General features: G+C 47.2%; 5 protein-coding genes across 8 annotated transcripts; 2 read left to right on the top strand and 3 right to left on the bottom strand.

The window, feature by feature from the left end:
• The first annotated feature begins 3,106 nt into the window (after nucleotides 1–3,106).
• Nucleotides 3,107–3,637, top strand: LOC106320387. Its single transcript, XM_013758741.1, has one exon. The coding sequence runs from the start codon at nucleotides 3,107–3,109 to the stop codon at nucleotides 3,635–3,637; it is 531 nt and encodes a 176-aa protein (XP_013614195.1).
• Nucleotides 3,638–5,966: 2,329 nt separating this feature from the next.
• Nucleotides 5,967–7,454, bottom strand: LOC106320386 (uncharacterized protein K02A2.6-like). The gene is made up of 2 exons (XM_013758740.1): nucleotides 6,875–7,454; nucleotides 5,967–6,757 (listed from the first exon to the last, which is right to left on the bottom strand). Exons 1-2 carry the CDS (start codon nucleotides 7,452–7,454, stop codon nucleotides 5,967–5,969), a joined length of 1,371 nt encoding a protein of 456 aa, XP_013614194.1.
• Nucleotides 7,455–10,724: 3,270 nt separating this feature from the next.
• LOC106320385 lies at nucleotides 10,725–11,477 on the bottom strand. The gene has a single exon (XM_013758738.1). It carries the CDS (start codon nucleotides 11,475–11,477, stop codon nucleotides 10,725–10,727), a length of 753 nt encoding a protein of 250 aa, XP_013614192.1.
• A 491-nt stretch (nucleotides 11,478–11,968) lies between these two features.
• LOC106320390 lies at nucleotides 11,969–13,013 on the top strand. Its single transcript, XM_013758744.1, has 4 exons — nucleotides 11,969–12,203; nucleotides 12,349–12,419; nucleotides 12,500–12,583; nucleotides 12,679–13,013. Exons 1-4 carry the CDS (start codon nucleotides 12,104–12,106, stop codon nucleotides 12,691–12,693), a joined length of 270 nt encoding a protein of 89 aa, XP_013614198.1. The 5' UTR covers nucleotides 11,969–12,103; the 3' UTR covers nucleotides 12,694–13,013.
• A 278-nt stretch (nucleotides 13,014–13,291) lies between these two features.
• Nucleotides 13,292–15,161, bottom strand: LOC106320391 (protein ULTRAPETALA 2). Of its 4 annotated transcripts, none has more exons than XM_013758748.1 (4): nucleotides 15,045–15,161; nucleotides 14,180–14,404; nucleotides 13,670–13,979; nucleotides 13,292–13,593 (listed from the first exon to the last, which is right to left on the bottom strand). In XM_013758748.1, the coding sequence occupies exons 2-4, from the start codon at nucleotides 14,382–14,384 to the stop codon at nucleotides 13,416–13,418; spliced, it is 693 nt and encodes a 230-aa protein (XP_013614202.1). In that variant the 5' UTR covers nucleotides 14,385–14,404; nucleotides 15,045–15,161; the 3' UTR covers nucleotides 13,292–13,415. The 4 variants fall into 4 exon arrangements, with proteins under 4 accessions (XP_013614202.1, XP_013614201.1, XP_013614203.1 ...); XM_013758747.1 differs by having other exon boundaries at nucleotides 14,180–14,401; XM_013758749.1 differs by having other exon boundaries at nucleotides 14,180–14,401; nucleotides 15,075–15,093.
• Between the last annotated feature and the right edge of the window lie 1,206 nt (nucleotides 15,162–16,367).

The following is a 16,367-nucleotide window of genomic DNA, read 5'->3' as shown; positions in this document are numbered from 1 at the left end:
GGTTTCCACACCACCAACCATGAGGGTTCCTATCAGAGACCCCCATCAGAATCCCCTAGACATTCTAGGTTCCAGACCAAGCATTTCTACTTGAATGTAAAAAAATAAATTTAGAAATTACCAGAAATCGAATCAAACGATCCAGATGCGCCTTCGTCGCGGGACAGCTCGTACACCCTCGGTGTTGTGGTCGGCCTGTTCTGGGTCGACTTGCCTGTGTCTCCACGACCCTTCCCTTGTCCTCCTTGCAGCTTAGGACAGTCCGACTTGTAGTGTCCCGTCTTGCCACATAGGAAGCAAGTCACGGAGCCGCCCACTGGACTGGTCTGAGAATCGGTTTGGACGAGTGCAAGATAGGAAGCAAGTCACGGAGCCGCTGCCACTGGACTGGTCTGAGAATCGGTTTGGACGAGTGCAAGTTTGAATCGTATGATCCATACTGCCACATCGTACACAAGCCCCCATGGCCTTCCAGCACTCACCGGGATGATTCTTACCGCACTTGGAACATTCAGGTCGGCCCCCAGAGGTCTTACCTCCGTCCACCTGGTCCCACTTTCTCTTTTTATCGTTTGTCTTGCCCGACGAGCCAGGCTGTGGCTTAGCCTTAAGCTTAGCTTCTTCAGCCAAGTTAGACTCCAGCAAAGCCACTCGTTCAACCAGTTCTCCGACGGTGTTGAAGGTGCGGATTGAGCAGTGGGTTTTCAGTTCCGGCCTTAGACCTCGGATGAACCTACGAACCTGGACTGCCTCATTTTCCGGTGGATCGATCTCGATCACCTCAACCGCGTCCACAGCTGGACCAGTAGCAATAGGTGTAGCCGTAGCTACAGGTGTAGCTTGACCAACTGACGAATTCACTAATGGCGTGAATAGTTGAGTCATAGCCGCCACCTGGTTACCCATCACCTTCATGGCCTCTATTAAGTCCTTCTTGGACAGTGCCGCGGGCGCATTAGCCGTACCATCGGCCACTTCCTCACGCTGGTCACCGTCACGGTTAGCGTTCGAGGATTCCACTTCCTCTTCATCACCTTCCTGATGTTGCTGACCGTCCTGTTGCGTCCCGGTAAGGTTAGCTGGATCAGACGGTAACATACCTCCAGTGTTAGTCTCAACCGGATCGGTTGGTAACTCGGACAGACCAGCTCCGTCCGCAACCCCTCGACTAGATTGACCAGCCGTTTTCTTACTCCTTCGGGTCTTTCCCGATTTGCTTTTTCCAGCCTAAGGATTCCAAACATTGTTTGTACAAAATATACTCAACATAGACACAACAGAATAATCCCTAGACTAAACAACCAAACCTCACCGTGATGACCAGAACCATCCTTAGTTCCTGAAACCGCAACCAAATAAGCATTAATCATAACCGAGATTAGAACTAGTTGATTCTACAATTCTTGGCTTGGTTCCTAGAACATAGATAAACCTCAGTCAATATAATCATAAAAAGACATGAAACCATCTACCGTATCCTAAGTCATTCAACCAACCACCCCTTGACTTAGAATCAGATAGACGGTCCAGAATAGATAAACAGAACACACGAACAGGTCAAAATCGTCCCAAAGACCAATCCGTCTAACCGGATAGAATCTAGGTGCGACCGGTCCATGAAGTCCGGCTCGATGGCCCAACGGGCTTCCTTACCTGATCCGGCCTTGGGCCTGGATCCATATGGCCGAGTAAGCCTCAATCCCAATCCGGAAGGCTTAGCAACCGGTCAAACCATGCGACTCATACCCTGGCTTAGATAAACCGTGTACTTATCTTGACTTAACAAGTCATAGACTAATCCATAAGGATCGGACAGAACCTGCATCAACAGACACCGTTTGGAACATGCACCCCTTCGGTCATTGGTACCTCTTGGTCCTCGTACCTCTTGATGTTCGTAACCTTTGGGCATCTCGTACCTTTTGGTCACTTACACCCTTTGGCAACTCACAACCTTTGGAAACACGTGACCTTTTGCACCTCGTGCCTTTTGGTATATTCCCAACCGTTCAGACCAACCGCCCAGTCTATGGTGCGATTCGAACCATCTGCCTAACCGACCAGGCGTCTAGGTTAGCGGTTTGGTTATGATCGGCCTAAGCCTTGGGACGCATCCCTTGGACTCAACCATCACAAACTTTCGTGTATATCCCGAAAGAAGAGAAGAGAACGGATTGAAATAGATAAGGAGAATCGGATGGGACTAATGAACCGACCAGAGCTGCGGTGCAATCACAAGGACCGTCTGTTCGGATTGATGGAGCCACGGCCCATTACATACCTTATGAACCACGTCTGGGTTCTCCATGTTCTTCTCCTTGTCTTGATCTCCCATTCTTGATCGGAGTCAGTTACCAAAACGATCAGAGTCGCCGGAACCAAACACCACCACACTCGGCCTTTCTCTTGACCGTAACTCTCTCTCTCTTTCTCTTTCTCTCTCTCTACGATTTCTATGATTATTTTTACTCTGGAATTGGATAATGAAATCGACAGAGGGGACCCTATATTTATAGAAAACGAAGGGGTAAGCCTTGCCCCACGAACAGGCTTGACTTGTAGCGAATGGGCACCTTCGGCCAAGGGTTGTGCCCTCTCGGCCACTTGCATCCCATCGCCTAAACCGATTGGGTTTGGGTCGGACATAAGCCCAAACCATTCCCAAATCCTTCTAGACTTAGCCCACGGCCTTGTCCAAAGACCCAACAGTCCATGGCCTCATGGCTGGACCTCACAGCCCACCACTGACCCGGACTCGGTCCATCGGCCCGAAACCCGATCAGTCTGTCTAGCTGAGATGAGCTGACCCCCAGCTGCTTCAGCTGAGTGAGCTAGTAGTCCAGCTAGTGGAGCTAACTTAGTAGTGGTTGAGCTGGAGTGAACTTGGCCTAGCTCCGATGAGCTGGTCGAGCTTCTCACAAACTTCTTCCAGCTACTGTCTTGCTCGTCCTAGCTGTCTCTTTGCTCTCTTACAAGGTTAAGTCTAAGTTTCCTTATGTTCTTAACCTTATTTCTTGGCCATGGAACGCCTGCCTTCATGTCTTAAGACTGGCTAGTACGTTTCCTCGATCCATGGCCGTCCCAACGATCCTATTCAGGATCGGGGATGCGACAATCTAAGGGAAGAGACTCCATCATAGTCGACGAGGATATCGATGCAGAGCCCTCAGCTTTAAGTCCTAAAAAGCAGAAGAAGAGCAAGAAAGCGAAGAGGAGAGTCACCGATGAGGCTCCTGGTGCAGACGTTCCTCTTGGAGAAGTAGCTTCTCTTGGCGAGGCTTCTAAAAGCTCGAAAGCGAAGAAGAAGAAAGAAGGGAAGAAAAGGCCCCGAGAAGGGGCCACTTCTCCCGCTGATCACGATGATATGCCAAGAGAAGGACGAGAAGCCACTCCAGAAGATCTCGTCGGGGCAGATCCAATTGAAGCGGTTCCTGAGGATCGCCCTAAAAAGAAAACGAAGAAGAGGTCGGTTGAAGCGGTGCCGCGGCCAATTACTGACGGAACCACTCCTGTTGACTCTGCGGGAAGAAAGAGTCTTTCCCCCGGAACTCCTCTAGAGAAGAGAAGAAAAGTCACAGCGTCAGAAGGCAGTACTAGGAGCGAGTCTACAGCGAGCGAGAGGTCTGCTCCTGATTAGGCAACGAGAAGAGGCGCTCGGTCCGAAGGTTCCCTTACGAGGAGAGGGGGGGGCCGAATTTCCAGACCGTGTTCAGTTTTCTTACGACGAGAAGACTCCTTTGATTTTTAACCCCCTTCGATGCCCGGAGTTGACGCGGCAGATCCGTGGTGGGACGAGGGAAATGCCACAGATAGGAGATCTCTACTTCAAGATGAATATGCTGATGCCGCCTTCACTAGAGCACGGGTACCTGCGCTATCCTTTTATCCTTTTCTCCTTATTGAACGAGTGGGTCGAGCCACCTCGAATAATCCTCATTTTGTCGTTTTGCAGATAGACGGGAGCATGAACTTCCTCGTCGAGAAGTACGACAGTACCCTAAAGCAGAAGATGATTCATTTGGGATCTTCGGAGAAACTTGCTCAGGCGAGGCTGAAAGCCATCGAGAGAGTGAGGGCTGAGCATAAGAAAGCCAACGAAGAAACTGCTAAGGAGAAAGAGGTTCTCCGAATAAAATTCGAAGAGCTCGAAAGTAAGCTCAAATCTGATAGGGCGGCGAAGAAAGAGCTTCCCCGAGAGAAAGCTCCCGCGACTCCCGAGAAGGCAAAGGCTGAGCTTCTCGAAGAGAGGGACGCTGCGGTGGAAAAGCTGATCAAAGAGAGGCAACACCTGAAGGAAAGGGAGAGGGTTCAGGCCGCTATGACCGATAAGGCGAATCGTTGCTTTGGTCGCGTGCGCGACTACTTTACTCGCTTAGACGCCTTTGGAAAGGCAAAGAATTTATACGGGCAAGCCTCAGGGATGAGGAAATGCCTTGAGATGATAAAGGACAGCGGGACGGAGATCCCGCAAGAGATGATCTATGTCTTCGTCGAGCAGGAGAAGCTTCATATGGCAGTGGCTACAAAACTTCGTGTGGATCCGCTGTCTGACAGCGATCTTACTCTTTCTCCGCTAGTTCTTCTTTCTCGCTTTGTTGAGGACAGGTTTCGAGCACCGTTTGATCCGTATGGATCGAACGTGGATCTGATTGGACTGGAGATGGCTTCTCAACTCATTACCTCCCGCAAGATCACCGAGGAGCCGTCTGAAGAGCCGATGGTTGATATCACGTCGGCCCCGACAGAACATGCTGAGGTTCCAGGGAAGGATACCTTCGAGGAGTGCCCAGAGAAGGATAACCTCGAGGAGAGCCCTGAGAAAGACAACCCCGAGACAGATGGTATCTTAGTCCGAGAAGAAGGGACTGAGAACCCATGCACCGAAGAACAGTGATCGAGCTGAGAAGACGTCCTCGCCAAAACCCAACGAGGAAGAGACGAACAGTGAAATTGAGAAAAGAAGCGTCTCTTCTAATGTGGACCTTCTTGTTCCTATTTCTGCTCAAGTGGAGGGCCCGATTGCTTCCGTTACCGAAGACCCTGTGGATCCTCCTGCTCCGAGTGTGCTGAACGGGGACGACCAAGATTATGCTGCTTGACCCTCCGCTGATGTTGTATCACTTAAACTCTTTGTTTTTTTTGTTGAAATGCGTTTGTGGTCTTGATAGACACTTTTGTTGTATGATTAGACACATTTTTACCTTGTCGGCGAGTTGCTGTTTTAAGCAAACTTTAAATTCATGTGTTGTTGTTTCTTATCCGTATCTGCGATGTTTTTAAGTAAATCTCAGCTCGCCTAAAAGTTTCGCAGCGTGTTCGCTTAGAAACGATAGGTGCTTGATCTTTGACTCTCGCAAATAGATAACAAAACAAGCCGCTAAGGGACTTTGGTCAGTTCTTGTCGCGTTATGGCCGAGATAACGTCTAAGTGCACCATTCTATTTTGAAGACAAGAGACTGATTCTAAGAGTGCAAGGTTCTTTTGTCTGTTTTTCCAGTGACAGTCGGGTATTTGGGTGGCTAGTCCGTAACTCGATTGTCGAAAAAAGGTAAAGATTTCGCTCTTTTTGGTCGGCCAATGCTACTGGGGCATAGGTGACTCGCGACCGTTGGATCCTTCAGCTAAGTGTCTGATCAGGGCATAACAGAGTAGTGGAATGTGAGTGTCCGCATACCTCTTGTTGGGGGTATGGGAATCGCTTGATGCGATGACCGTCCTACGACGGGCGGGGTTCATTGATCGTCATTTACTCGATTGAGATCGAAACAAAGAACAAGGTTTTGACTTTGGTGTTGTTACAGCTGGGCCGGTTAAGGCTGCCTACTTACCTCGGTTGAGGATCAAGCCATTCGTAGTTCGATTTTCCCGAGTAAAAGTGGCTATTAGAAGCGCATTTACTCGGTTGAGTGGAAGTGACCGCGGAGGTGCATCTACTCGGTTTTTTTTTTGGGAGGCGACGACGCTTCTACGAGTAGAAACGGCGTAAGTGCATTGAGTTCCATGCTCGAGGCACTGCTTCTCCGTGCGACGTTTCAAGTCGGTAGACTCCTGGTTTGACGACTTTGACGGTCTTGTAAGGTCCTTCCCACATAGCCCCGAGTTTACCGGCGTTTAGTTCCTTAGTGTTTTCAAACACCTTGCGCATGACGAGGTCGCCGAGTTCGAGGGGTCTGGCCCGGACCCTTTTCTTGTAGTAGCTCTCTATTTGATGCTGATAGTTTTGGATCCGGAGCAGAGCTTGGTCCCGACGTTCTTCGATCTCGTCGAGGACGTCGAGCAGCATCTCCTTGTTAAGTTCTACGTACTGGGGCATCTTCGAACGTCTGAGGCTTGTAACGTTAACCTCTGTGGGGGCCATAGCCTCGACACCGTATGCAAGGAAGAAAGGTGTTGATTTAGTGGAACCTCTTGGTGTCGTGCGGTGACTCCACAGGACTCCGTCGAGTTCATCGGCCCAATGTCCTTTCTTCAGATCTAGGCGTTTCTTGATGTCGTCAATGATAAGCTTGTTGGAGGATTCCACTTGGCCATTCCCTTGCGGATAGCGAGGGGTGGAAGGGCTTAATCGGATGTTCCACTTGCTGCAGAATTCCTTGAAGTTGCCCGACATGAACTGCAATCCGTTATCAGTAACAATTTCGTAAGGCAGACCATGGCGGCAGATAACGTTCTTCCATACAAAGCCGCGGACTTCTTTGTCCGTGACTTGAGCGAAGGCCTCAGCTTCAATCCATTTCGTGAAGTTGTCGGTGAGGACTAGAACAAAACGTCATTGTCGGGAACTGGGAAGGGGTCCTATGATGTCCATTTCCCATCGCATGAACAGATAAGGTGCTGTTGTCGTTCGTAACATTTCAGTTGGGCAGTGGATACTTGGTGCGTGCCTTTGGCATTTGTCGCAACTTCTCGCGTAGGATTCGAAATCTGCGTTCATTGTCAGCCAGAAGAAGCCTAGACTTCTTACTTTGATTGCCAAGGCGCGACCGCCTGAGTGGTTGCCTCCGGCGCCTTCATGCATCTTGGCCATAACCCTGAGGGTTTCGTCCCCATGAATGCATTTAAGGAGTACTTTACTCGCGGTCCATCGATGGAGTTTATCGTCTAAGACGACGTAATGAGCATTGAGTGCTTTTAGTCGGCGTGCTTCCCATTTCTCGGCTGGGAGTTCCCCTTTGCTGAGATAATCGATGAACTCTGTTCTCCAGTCCGGATCGAACCCGTCAGTATCTGGTGCGGTGACTGGGGCTACGATGACCGTTTGGTCGGTCGAGATATCGATACTTGTCTTCTCAATGCGGTGTATTGGGATGGTTCGTTTAACCTGATCTCGGAGCTTGCAGCCAAGGGCCGCGAGGGCGTCGGCGCAGACGTTTTCCCGTCTGGGAACTTTAATGAGTTCGAAGAATTTGAACTCTGCTGCTAAACCTTGGACTACCTTGAGGTAAGCGTCCATCCGGTCGTTGCGGGTGTCGTAGTCGCCGCTAAACTGACTGGCGACTAGCTGTGAGTCACAGTAGGCGCTTAGATGTTTAGCCTTGACAGCTTTTGCTAGCGGAGTCCGGCGATCAGAGATTCATATTCTGCTTCATTGTTCGACGTCGGGAAGCCGAAGCTAAAAGATTGTCTGGTCAGTTCTCCGGTCCGGGACTGTAGTTGGACTCCGGCCCCCGCGCCTTTGTTAGTCGAAGATCCGTCAACATGAAGGGTCCAGTTTGGGTTCAGGAACGCGAGGTCTTGCTCCAGTTCCAGAGCCAGTTCTACTAAAAAATCCGCAAGAACCTGGGACTTTGCTGCCGTTCGGTTCATGTAGGTGATATCAAGTTCACCGAGTTCGATAGTCCACTTTGTTAATCTCCCGGACCTGTTGGTGTTCAGAAGTATTGTTCGGAGGGGCTGATCGGTCAGTACCTCCACCGAATGTGACTGAAAATACGGGTGAAGCTTTCTTGTTGCTTCGACGACGGCCAGTGCCATCTTCTCCAGAGTCGGATATCGCGTTTCTGGTCCTGTCATACGCCTGCTTGTGTAGAAGATCGGTTTTTGTTCGCCGCGGTCTTCCTTTATCAGAACACTGCTGACTGCTGCGGGGGACACCACGACGTAAAGATATAGAACGTCGCCGACATTCGGCTTGGCGAGTACATGCGGCGTAGTCAGATACTGTTTGACTTGAGCAAATGCCTCCTCGCACTTCTCATCCCGATAAACTTCTTATTCCCTCGCAGGAGATCGTAGAATGGTAGACACTTGTCGGTGGATCTAGAGATGAACCGATTGAATGTAGCAATCCGACCCGTGAGCCGTTGGACTTCTCTACTATTTTTTGGACTTGGGAGGTTCAGGACCGCCGAGACCTTCTTCGGGCTGGCTTTGATTCCTCGTTGTCTTAAGATGTAACCAAGGAATTCTCCTGAGGAAACTCCGAACGTGCACTTCGCCGGGTTTAGTTTCATGCCGTACTTGTTGAGAGTTTCGAAGCAATCTTGTAGGTGGCGGAGGTGGTCGGCAGCGTGTAGCGACTTAACAAGCATGTCGTCGATGTATACTTCCATGGTGTCGCCCAGCTTATCTGCGAACATTTTTTTCACAAGCCGTTGGTAAGTCGCTTCTACGTTCTTTAGGCCGAATGGCATGACCTTATAGCAGTAGGTTCCCCTGTCTATGATAAAGGCCGTTTTCTCACGATCGTCAGGGTGCATCATGATCTGGATGTACCCGGAGAAGGCGTCCATGAACGTTAGCATCTTGTTCCCAACTTCTTGAGGAAGTCGAGAATTGACTGCTGCATATCCTCAGATAGATATGCGCTGATTCGTGCGGTCCGGCTATAGGCATCTCGAGAACTTCATCTTTCTGGGGGTAGACTTTTAAGATTGGAGGAGAGACAGAGTTAACCGGTAGAGAAGAATGCTGGAGCTTGACGGTGGCGATCTGTAATTCTCTCGCGGCCTTCTGATCCCCTCGCAATGTTTTTATCGTGCCGTCCGTACCGGGAAACTTGATACACTGGTGATAAGTCGATGGGATTGCTTGCATCAAGTGTATCCAGGGGGTTCCAAGTATGGCGTGATAAGGTGCCTTCGTGCTTGCAACGGCGAACTTGACCGTTCGAGTAACTCAGCATGCACGCACCGGAAGGCGGATTGTCCCCAGTATTGTTTCAGAAGATCCATTGAAGCCAGTTAACGTTCTGGAGGACGCTTTGATGTCGTCGAGGTCCACTCCCATCTTTTGCAGCGTTCCTCGGAAGATGAGATCGACGGAGCTCCCCGTATCAATAAGTACTTTGGTGACATCGTACTCCCCAATTCCAAGAACGACAAGAAGAGGGTCGTTGTGGGGGATATGAATCCCTGCAGTGTCATCAGGCGAGACGGTTATCGTAGGATGACTCGGCGACCTAGTTGGCCACCTTTGCGAAATTGCGACTTGCCGGCGGTAATCCTTGACATAACGAACAGAATTTCCGCAGGGAGGAGAACCACCCATAATGACATTTAGTCGCTGTCTTGTTTTTACTCGCTTGGAGTTTAAAAAGGCGCGCAGATCGGCTGATGCGTTATCGTTGTTCGGCGACAGCGTAGAGTTGCCTGACGTCTTAGTTTGTTCCAACCGTCTTCGGAGATCAGTGGGCTTCGAGCGGTTGAGAAGTATGCGAAGATCGCACGCTCCGGCGTTGAGTTTGTCTCGAAGATCACCGTTGGGGCGTTTCGGATGTTTTTTGGGTTCAGGATCACCGATCGAGATACGGTGAGACTTTCGTGCATTCAGCGTTAGTCGGAGATCACTGTATTCAGAGCTATTGTCGTCTTCGAACTCGAGCTTTCGTTTGAGAACATCTCTCAGATCTCCGAGTATAGGTGTATCGTCGTTCTCGTCGTCTGATGACAAGGTTTGCTGAGAGAGTATAACCTCTATGCACCTGCGGTTAGCTGGCTGTTCTTCGTCGGCTGAGGAGTCTTCCTCACCGTCATCCTTCAGAGTTTTATCTTCATCTTGCTGCTGCGTTTCGTTTTGTCGGCCTTTGCCGGTAGCTTTGCGCTGGGCCCTTCTTTCTTTATTCTTGCTCCAGCTTTTGCCGTTTTTGGGCTTAGCTTTCAGGGGCTCGAATTTGAAGTCGCCGCTGGCGAGAGACGAGAGATAGTGAGCATAGAGTGACTTGCACTCTGCGTATCATGTCCTTTGACGTCGTGATATTTGTAATGTTTGGTGAGATCGACGGTTCTGGAAGGGCCTGCCGTCAGACATGCTGCTACAGCAGGTTGAGTCGCGCAGACAGTATCAGTTAGCTCACTAGACGAGTCGAGCTCTCTGACCCATTTGTTCCACCCTTCTCCGCGGACTACCATGGTTGAGACCGACACGTTATTCTCGTTGACGATATACATGTAACCGTCTTTTCGGCTGTTTTTGTCGCTATGAGCGTGCTGGCGCGGTTCTTGTCTCGTGTTGGCATTTTTCGTCACTGGTGCTTTCGGTGAGTTCATCTTGCTGAGGATTGCGTTTGTATCTTCTTCCATTCGGATAAAGTTGTCAGAACGAGTGATAGCATCTTGGAGCGACGTGGTTGGATTTTGGTATAAGTCTTCTTGGAACTTAGAGCGGACCCACAACGTGTTCCGCAGGGCATCGATGGCGATGTCGTCTGGGATTTCAATCCTTGAGACTAAGTCGCGGAGGCTCTGATCTTTGGCGATGCCGTCTGGGATTTCAATCCTTGAGACTACATGCTAGATGCAGTGGCACTGCGCTTTGTGAACATTATGTATGTCTTGAGGAAAGCCGCTGATAAGTCACGAAAGCTTCCGATTGAGTTCTCCTCTAGTTGGGAGAACCAGGTCAGGGCCTGCTCGTGGAGAGTCTCGACAAACAATTGACAGTAGCCTGCGTCTCTTTCTTCATCGGAGAGTCGAGCACGTGCCATCGCGATATTGAAAGCCGTCATGTGTTCCACCGGATCTCCTCCGGGCTTGTACTCAGGGAGGCGCAGCTTCTCTATCTTCCCGAGTTGCACACTGGTTAGTGCGCTAGTAAAAGGGGTTCGCGAGGTTGCAGCGAGTATGCTCTCGATTTGTGGAGCCGCACTAGTAGCCTGATGGATCTTCGAGCTCATTTGCTGAAAGCTGAGTTTGAGCTTGGCGATATCGCTTATGGTTGCGAGATCTGGTCCTATCAGGGGAGCATCGGTGAGAAGGGTTTCATTAGGTTCCGAGTCGTCTGAGATGTGGTCGCCACCCGTCGCCGTTGGGTTTGTGTTGAATAGACGACGGCGTATCATCTGGGGACGGCTCGTTTGGCCGTTTGGATCGGTGAGTGCTGCGACCAAAGCAGCTAGCTGGTCGTTGGTTGTCTTTTGAACTTCGTCATGTCGAGCGAGTCGAGCCATGACGGAGCTCATGAAATCTGGCGGCGCGGCTTCAGGCGTAGGTGTTGGTTCTCCGCCTGGAGCGCCGAAGGTGGCGTCGTCTTGAGCCATGTAGATCTAGAACGTTACTTTAGTCAGCCCCACGGTGGACGCCAATTGTTTGTACGGGATTCAGTCGACTAAATTGAAAGAATTCGAAATGGGATGACCAAAGACGTTTTATTAGACTGATTAAATGGGTTACAAGGGTGACATGAGATCAAGGAAACAAGCGGGAGCTCGAGGAGAAAATCGGGAGAGATACATAGCGATTAGGAGTGAATTGAAACTAAAAACCCTAGATCTAGCCGTTCAGTGTATGTGTGTGTAAAGTGTCAATCCTTTTCTTTCTGTTCCTTTCTCTTCCTTTATAGGTTTTCTCTCTTTGATACCCTAATTTCGATCCTCTCCGGGCCTTAGTTCGGAGAAGCCGAGTATACGGGTCTGGGTGGAGTTCCTCTGAACCGGGTGTTTTTGGTCGGCTTTGCCAACGGCTAAAAGCAGTCTAGAGCCGAGCTGAAAACTCTACTCGCCAAGCCGAATAAATTAGGCCAGTTCGCTGGGAGTAGGTCCTGTTGATGGGGCTTGTGGAGTGAAGTAATCCATGTAGTGCAAACTGGCCTCTTTTCTCTTGTAGAATCATCTAATCTCTCCTGAAACTCGCGAAGCTTCTCTCTCAAAGCCTAAATCAGAAATCGATGGCGTCCTTCGCTCGCCGAGCAATGAGCCTAGCTCAGATTCCATCTGCACGTGTGCCCGCCTCTGTTTGTCAGCGTCGCGGTCTCGCCGGCGCCGCTGGTACTTTCTTCTTTCTCTTCTTCCAATATTAGCTTAGATCTAATGTTTGGGGTTCGTAATTTCTTTGTCATATTCCTCCACCTATCAGATCAGAGGGTGGAGAAATGTTTGCCAAGTCCATTTGATTGAATGAGAATGTTTGCAGATCACCATGGATCTACCAAGGTTGACTTCTGGAAACAGCCCACGAATCCAGGAAACTGGAAAGAGGAGCATGTACCTTTCATATCTCCTCTTGTGTGTGTTTTTTTACTTTTATAGATTCCTTTCTTCTCTGACGAAAACCAAATCTGCAGTTCGTGCTTATTTCGCTCTCTGGCTGGGGATTGCTCTTCTACAGTGGATACAAACTCTTCACCGGCGGTAAAGGTGACGACGCGGTAATTGCTTTCTCTTCCTCCTTTACAAAACAAACAAAACAAAGTGGCTCTCTCTTCCTCTACTCCCTTACAAAATTTTGACTCATCTTTTGCAGAAGCCTGCGCAATGAATTTATCACTGGGAAAAGACAAAGAGAGCTCTCCTTCTCGTGCTGGTCTTGTATCAAACAAAGCCAGCAAAATTACTTCTTTGACAGTCTTTGTTTGCTTTCTTTTAAAATAATATATATATATATATATATATATATATATATACATGCTGCTATGATGCATCAAACACTTTTGAGATCCTTCCTAATCATGTCTCCAATTGATGATGATTCGTAGCTGTTTTGCGTTTCATAATTGAAACATATCAAGATTTTAGCATTGTGATATGCTTTGGATCATTCTAATTGTATGGTCTCGATGCCAGTTTCTTTTGTTCAAATCAGTCCCTCCAAGTAGAGATTACAAATCAGTTCCTTGTTCAGCATTAGTTACTACATCTCTTTCCACCATGCTTGACTGACCTTTCTCTCGGTCTTGGCTCTGCTAGTTCGTAATTAGATAGAGATTTTGAGAGGACTTTGCATACTCTTTAACGTTCACTGCTTGTCTCTTGTTAGTTTTGTGTGTTTTCCATCTCTGAAATTGGTTTTAAGAGGCATGTACTTTTTGCTTTCATTTCAAAGCACAACTCTTTCTGTTTGTTTTTGGAATCCTACTCGGTTTCTCCAGTTACCACAAAAACAAAGCTATATAATTAAAAGGCGCATCCAGCAGCCATCATTCAAGAATTACAAAAAGGTCTTTGCTGAATAATTTTTAAGTAAAAGTTAGAGAAATGAAGTCAAATGGGTTTGGTGTTGGTGATGAAGTCCAGGCAAGTCTGGCAGTTACAATCTGCGAAACGACAGAGGTTGCAGCCGAAGCAAACACAGCAAGTGCAGCCTTTGCAAGACGGGGAACGAGTGCAACCTTTGTAAACTTTCCTGCTCACTCTCTCTTCCTCCTCGTCACATGTAATCCTGCACAACCACCATTTCAGTTAAATCATTTTCTATGATACATCATATGAAGTACTTATAAACAACAAAGTCCCACTTGTGGTATGGGTAATCGCAGCACTTCCAATTGGGCTCAGCCAAGGCATCATGGTGCTTCCGGCATTCCCCTCTGCTCCTCAACCTGAACCTCCTCTCCTTCCCACATTTGCTGCATCCAACAAACTCATCCCGATGAGTCACTTTGGATCCGTTGGAGTTATTCTTCAATGTTTGGTTGTAGTATTTGAGCAGCACTGTCTTTGAAAGCGGAACTTTGTCTCCCTCAATGAACACCCACACGTTGTTCCTCCAGTTTCTAGAGGTTTCTCTCTCAGAATGCTTCTCAAAGGCAGCAGGCGATAACTTGTCTACGATGATCATAAAATCAAATCTGTCAAGATGATCACTTTTCGCAAAAAAAAAGTTGAACTGAAGCGGGGAGATACGGTATAAAAGAAAATATTAGGGCAGATTATTCCTGGCGCATATATGAAACATATGCATCATCAAGAAAGCAATGTTCACATGTAACGTGCATTAAGCTAAAAACATCAAAAGAAGAAGAGACCTTCATGGCAAGCGGGAGTGCATTGGCAAGTGATTTGGAGGTCTCCATCTGAGAAAACCCTAAGCCTAGCAATGGCGTCTCCGTAACGGTGGCTCGTGCAGCCACACATCACCTCCACGTAATCATCTCCCACAATGACCCCACTAATCTCTTGCAGCTCCTCTTCGCTGAACAAGGTCTTCTTCGACCCGCATTCTCTCTCCATCCCCGATCTACGATCTCCTACTAAAAGTATCGTATTGTGAGAGTTTTAAGAGAATGATGATAGTACATATTTATATAGGAGCCATAACTCTCTAGGGACAAAAAGGTAATTCGACATATGAACAGAAGAGATTTGAAAAAAAAAGGCCTAAAGGAACTTTCGCATAGATCTGAAATTTCATATCCAAATATCTCCAAAAGGTTACATGCAATACAGCTTTTGCCTTTTGGAGTAAAACAAAAAAAGAGGGAGAGAGAGAGAGAGACTTTGAAGGTCCTTTGAATTAGGTTTTAGAGGGCTTTGAAAGAAAGAAACTCTCTAATACAGACAGACGCAGATGATGGGATAGTGTTGGCGGATGCGAATTAGGTGGCCAAAGTAAAACAAGAGAGCCGTGGGGCATAAAAATTGTGGATCCTTTTTTTCATTAATTAATTACTATGTATATTTTATCTTCTTTCAAATTTTGGATTTAAGTAACATATATACACATAAGTAACGTACATAATGTGTTGTACTCTGTAATCTTATTGATTGTCAGGTAATTTGTCTGACTGCAGAACAGAGGATGCTCTTTTCTAAACTCACAGATTATATTATAAATTACACGCTTTTTTAATAGCAGTTTCACCCAGATAAATATAAATAGCAAGTAATTACCTCTTTGCACGCAAAAGGGTAAGTAACTACCTCATTTCTTTCTGACTTCTGAGCTCTCTTATGTAAAATGCATGCTTTCTTCCTTTTTTTTCTTTCTTTCAGTTAGGTATATATATGGTTCCTATTCTCCATCGTTCCCATCTTTATATGATATACATATGTGTATTTAAATGCTCTGAATACGAGGACCAAGTTGGCATATATACATAGAGACTTATTAAGGAATCTCATTTATTTTGAATTAGGAATTTGGTAATGTTTCCAAAATTAAGAAACAGAGTTTCTGGACTAAGTATCTCGTGCAATGCTTTTAGACCTCTTCCGTATTTGGAACCTACTAAGTTTAGCCTGGCTTAACATTGACATCCACGTTTGATGATTTCCAATGTCAATGAAAGTTGTTGTAACTGTTGAATTTTACAGCTGGCCCAACTTTAATTTGTCTTTGTCAAATGTTATTATGTATGTATAGGCATGTTATGCTACATCATGAGTTGGCCTTACAGGCTCCATCTTGTGTAACGTGAGTTATTATTGCAAAGGCAACTAAAGAATTCATGTTAGTTGGTTACGAGCCGCACCAAACTCCACCTCATCCACGTTTTTTCTTCTATAGACCTTTGAACCTCCATTTTTATCTACGACTCAACCTACATATTTAAAGAGGTTATATATAAAAGAGAAATTACCTAGAATGACTCAAATCATACACGTAACTATTAGACTAACTCATAAACTTTTGTAATTATTAGACTAAAGCACCGAGCAACCGAAAATACCAAAAAACCAGTCTCTCTTTCATTTTTCACGAGATTGCCATAGGAAATTATTAGTAGGAAAATGTTTATTTTTTTTATAAAGAAAAACAAAACCTTTTGATCGAGACTGGAGAAAGTCGTCTCCTTCGTTTGCGACAACACCAAATCGGACACCTCTCTTTCACTTCCGCCTCCGACAACTTCTTCTCTGCCAGAGCCTCCTTCCATTTCGTCACCTCCACCTGAATCACCGTCGTCTCTGTAAGACAAGAGGAACCCTGAATCCGATTTCACCTCTGTCTCCGCCTTTAAATCGAAGAGACGAAACAATTGCTCGTTTTCAACCAAGAGTGATTTCAAGGTAAAATCCCGTGTCTTTCTTTAACCCTCAATCGATTTTCAGAACTTTAACCCTCAATCGATTTTTAGGGATTGTGTTCTGTTAATGAAAGTATCGTGCTTTGAATGAGTAAAACTACATATTTGAATTGGTCGGTAACAAGTGTGGTATAGTTCAATATGTGTCTTCTAGATCTTGAACTTGAAGTTACTACTTGTTTCGTGT

This window comes from Brassica oleracea, unplaced genomic scaffold (genome assembly GCF_000695525.1).
Source record: "Brassica oleracea var. oleracea cultivar TO1000 unplaced genomic scaffold, BOL UnpScaffold00902, whole genome shotgun sequence".
NCBI classification, from domain to species: domain Eukaryota; kingdom Viridiplantae; phylum Streptophyta; class Magnoliopsida; order Brassicales; family Brassicaceae; genus Brassica; species Brassica oleracea.
Note: the sequence above shows the minus strand (reverse complement) of the source record. Positions and strands in the feature narration are given on the sequence as shown.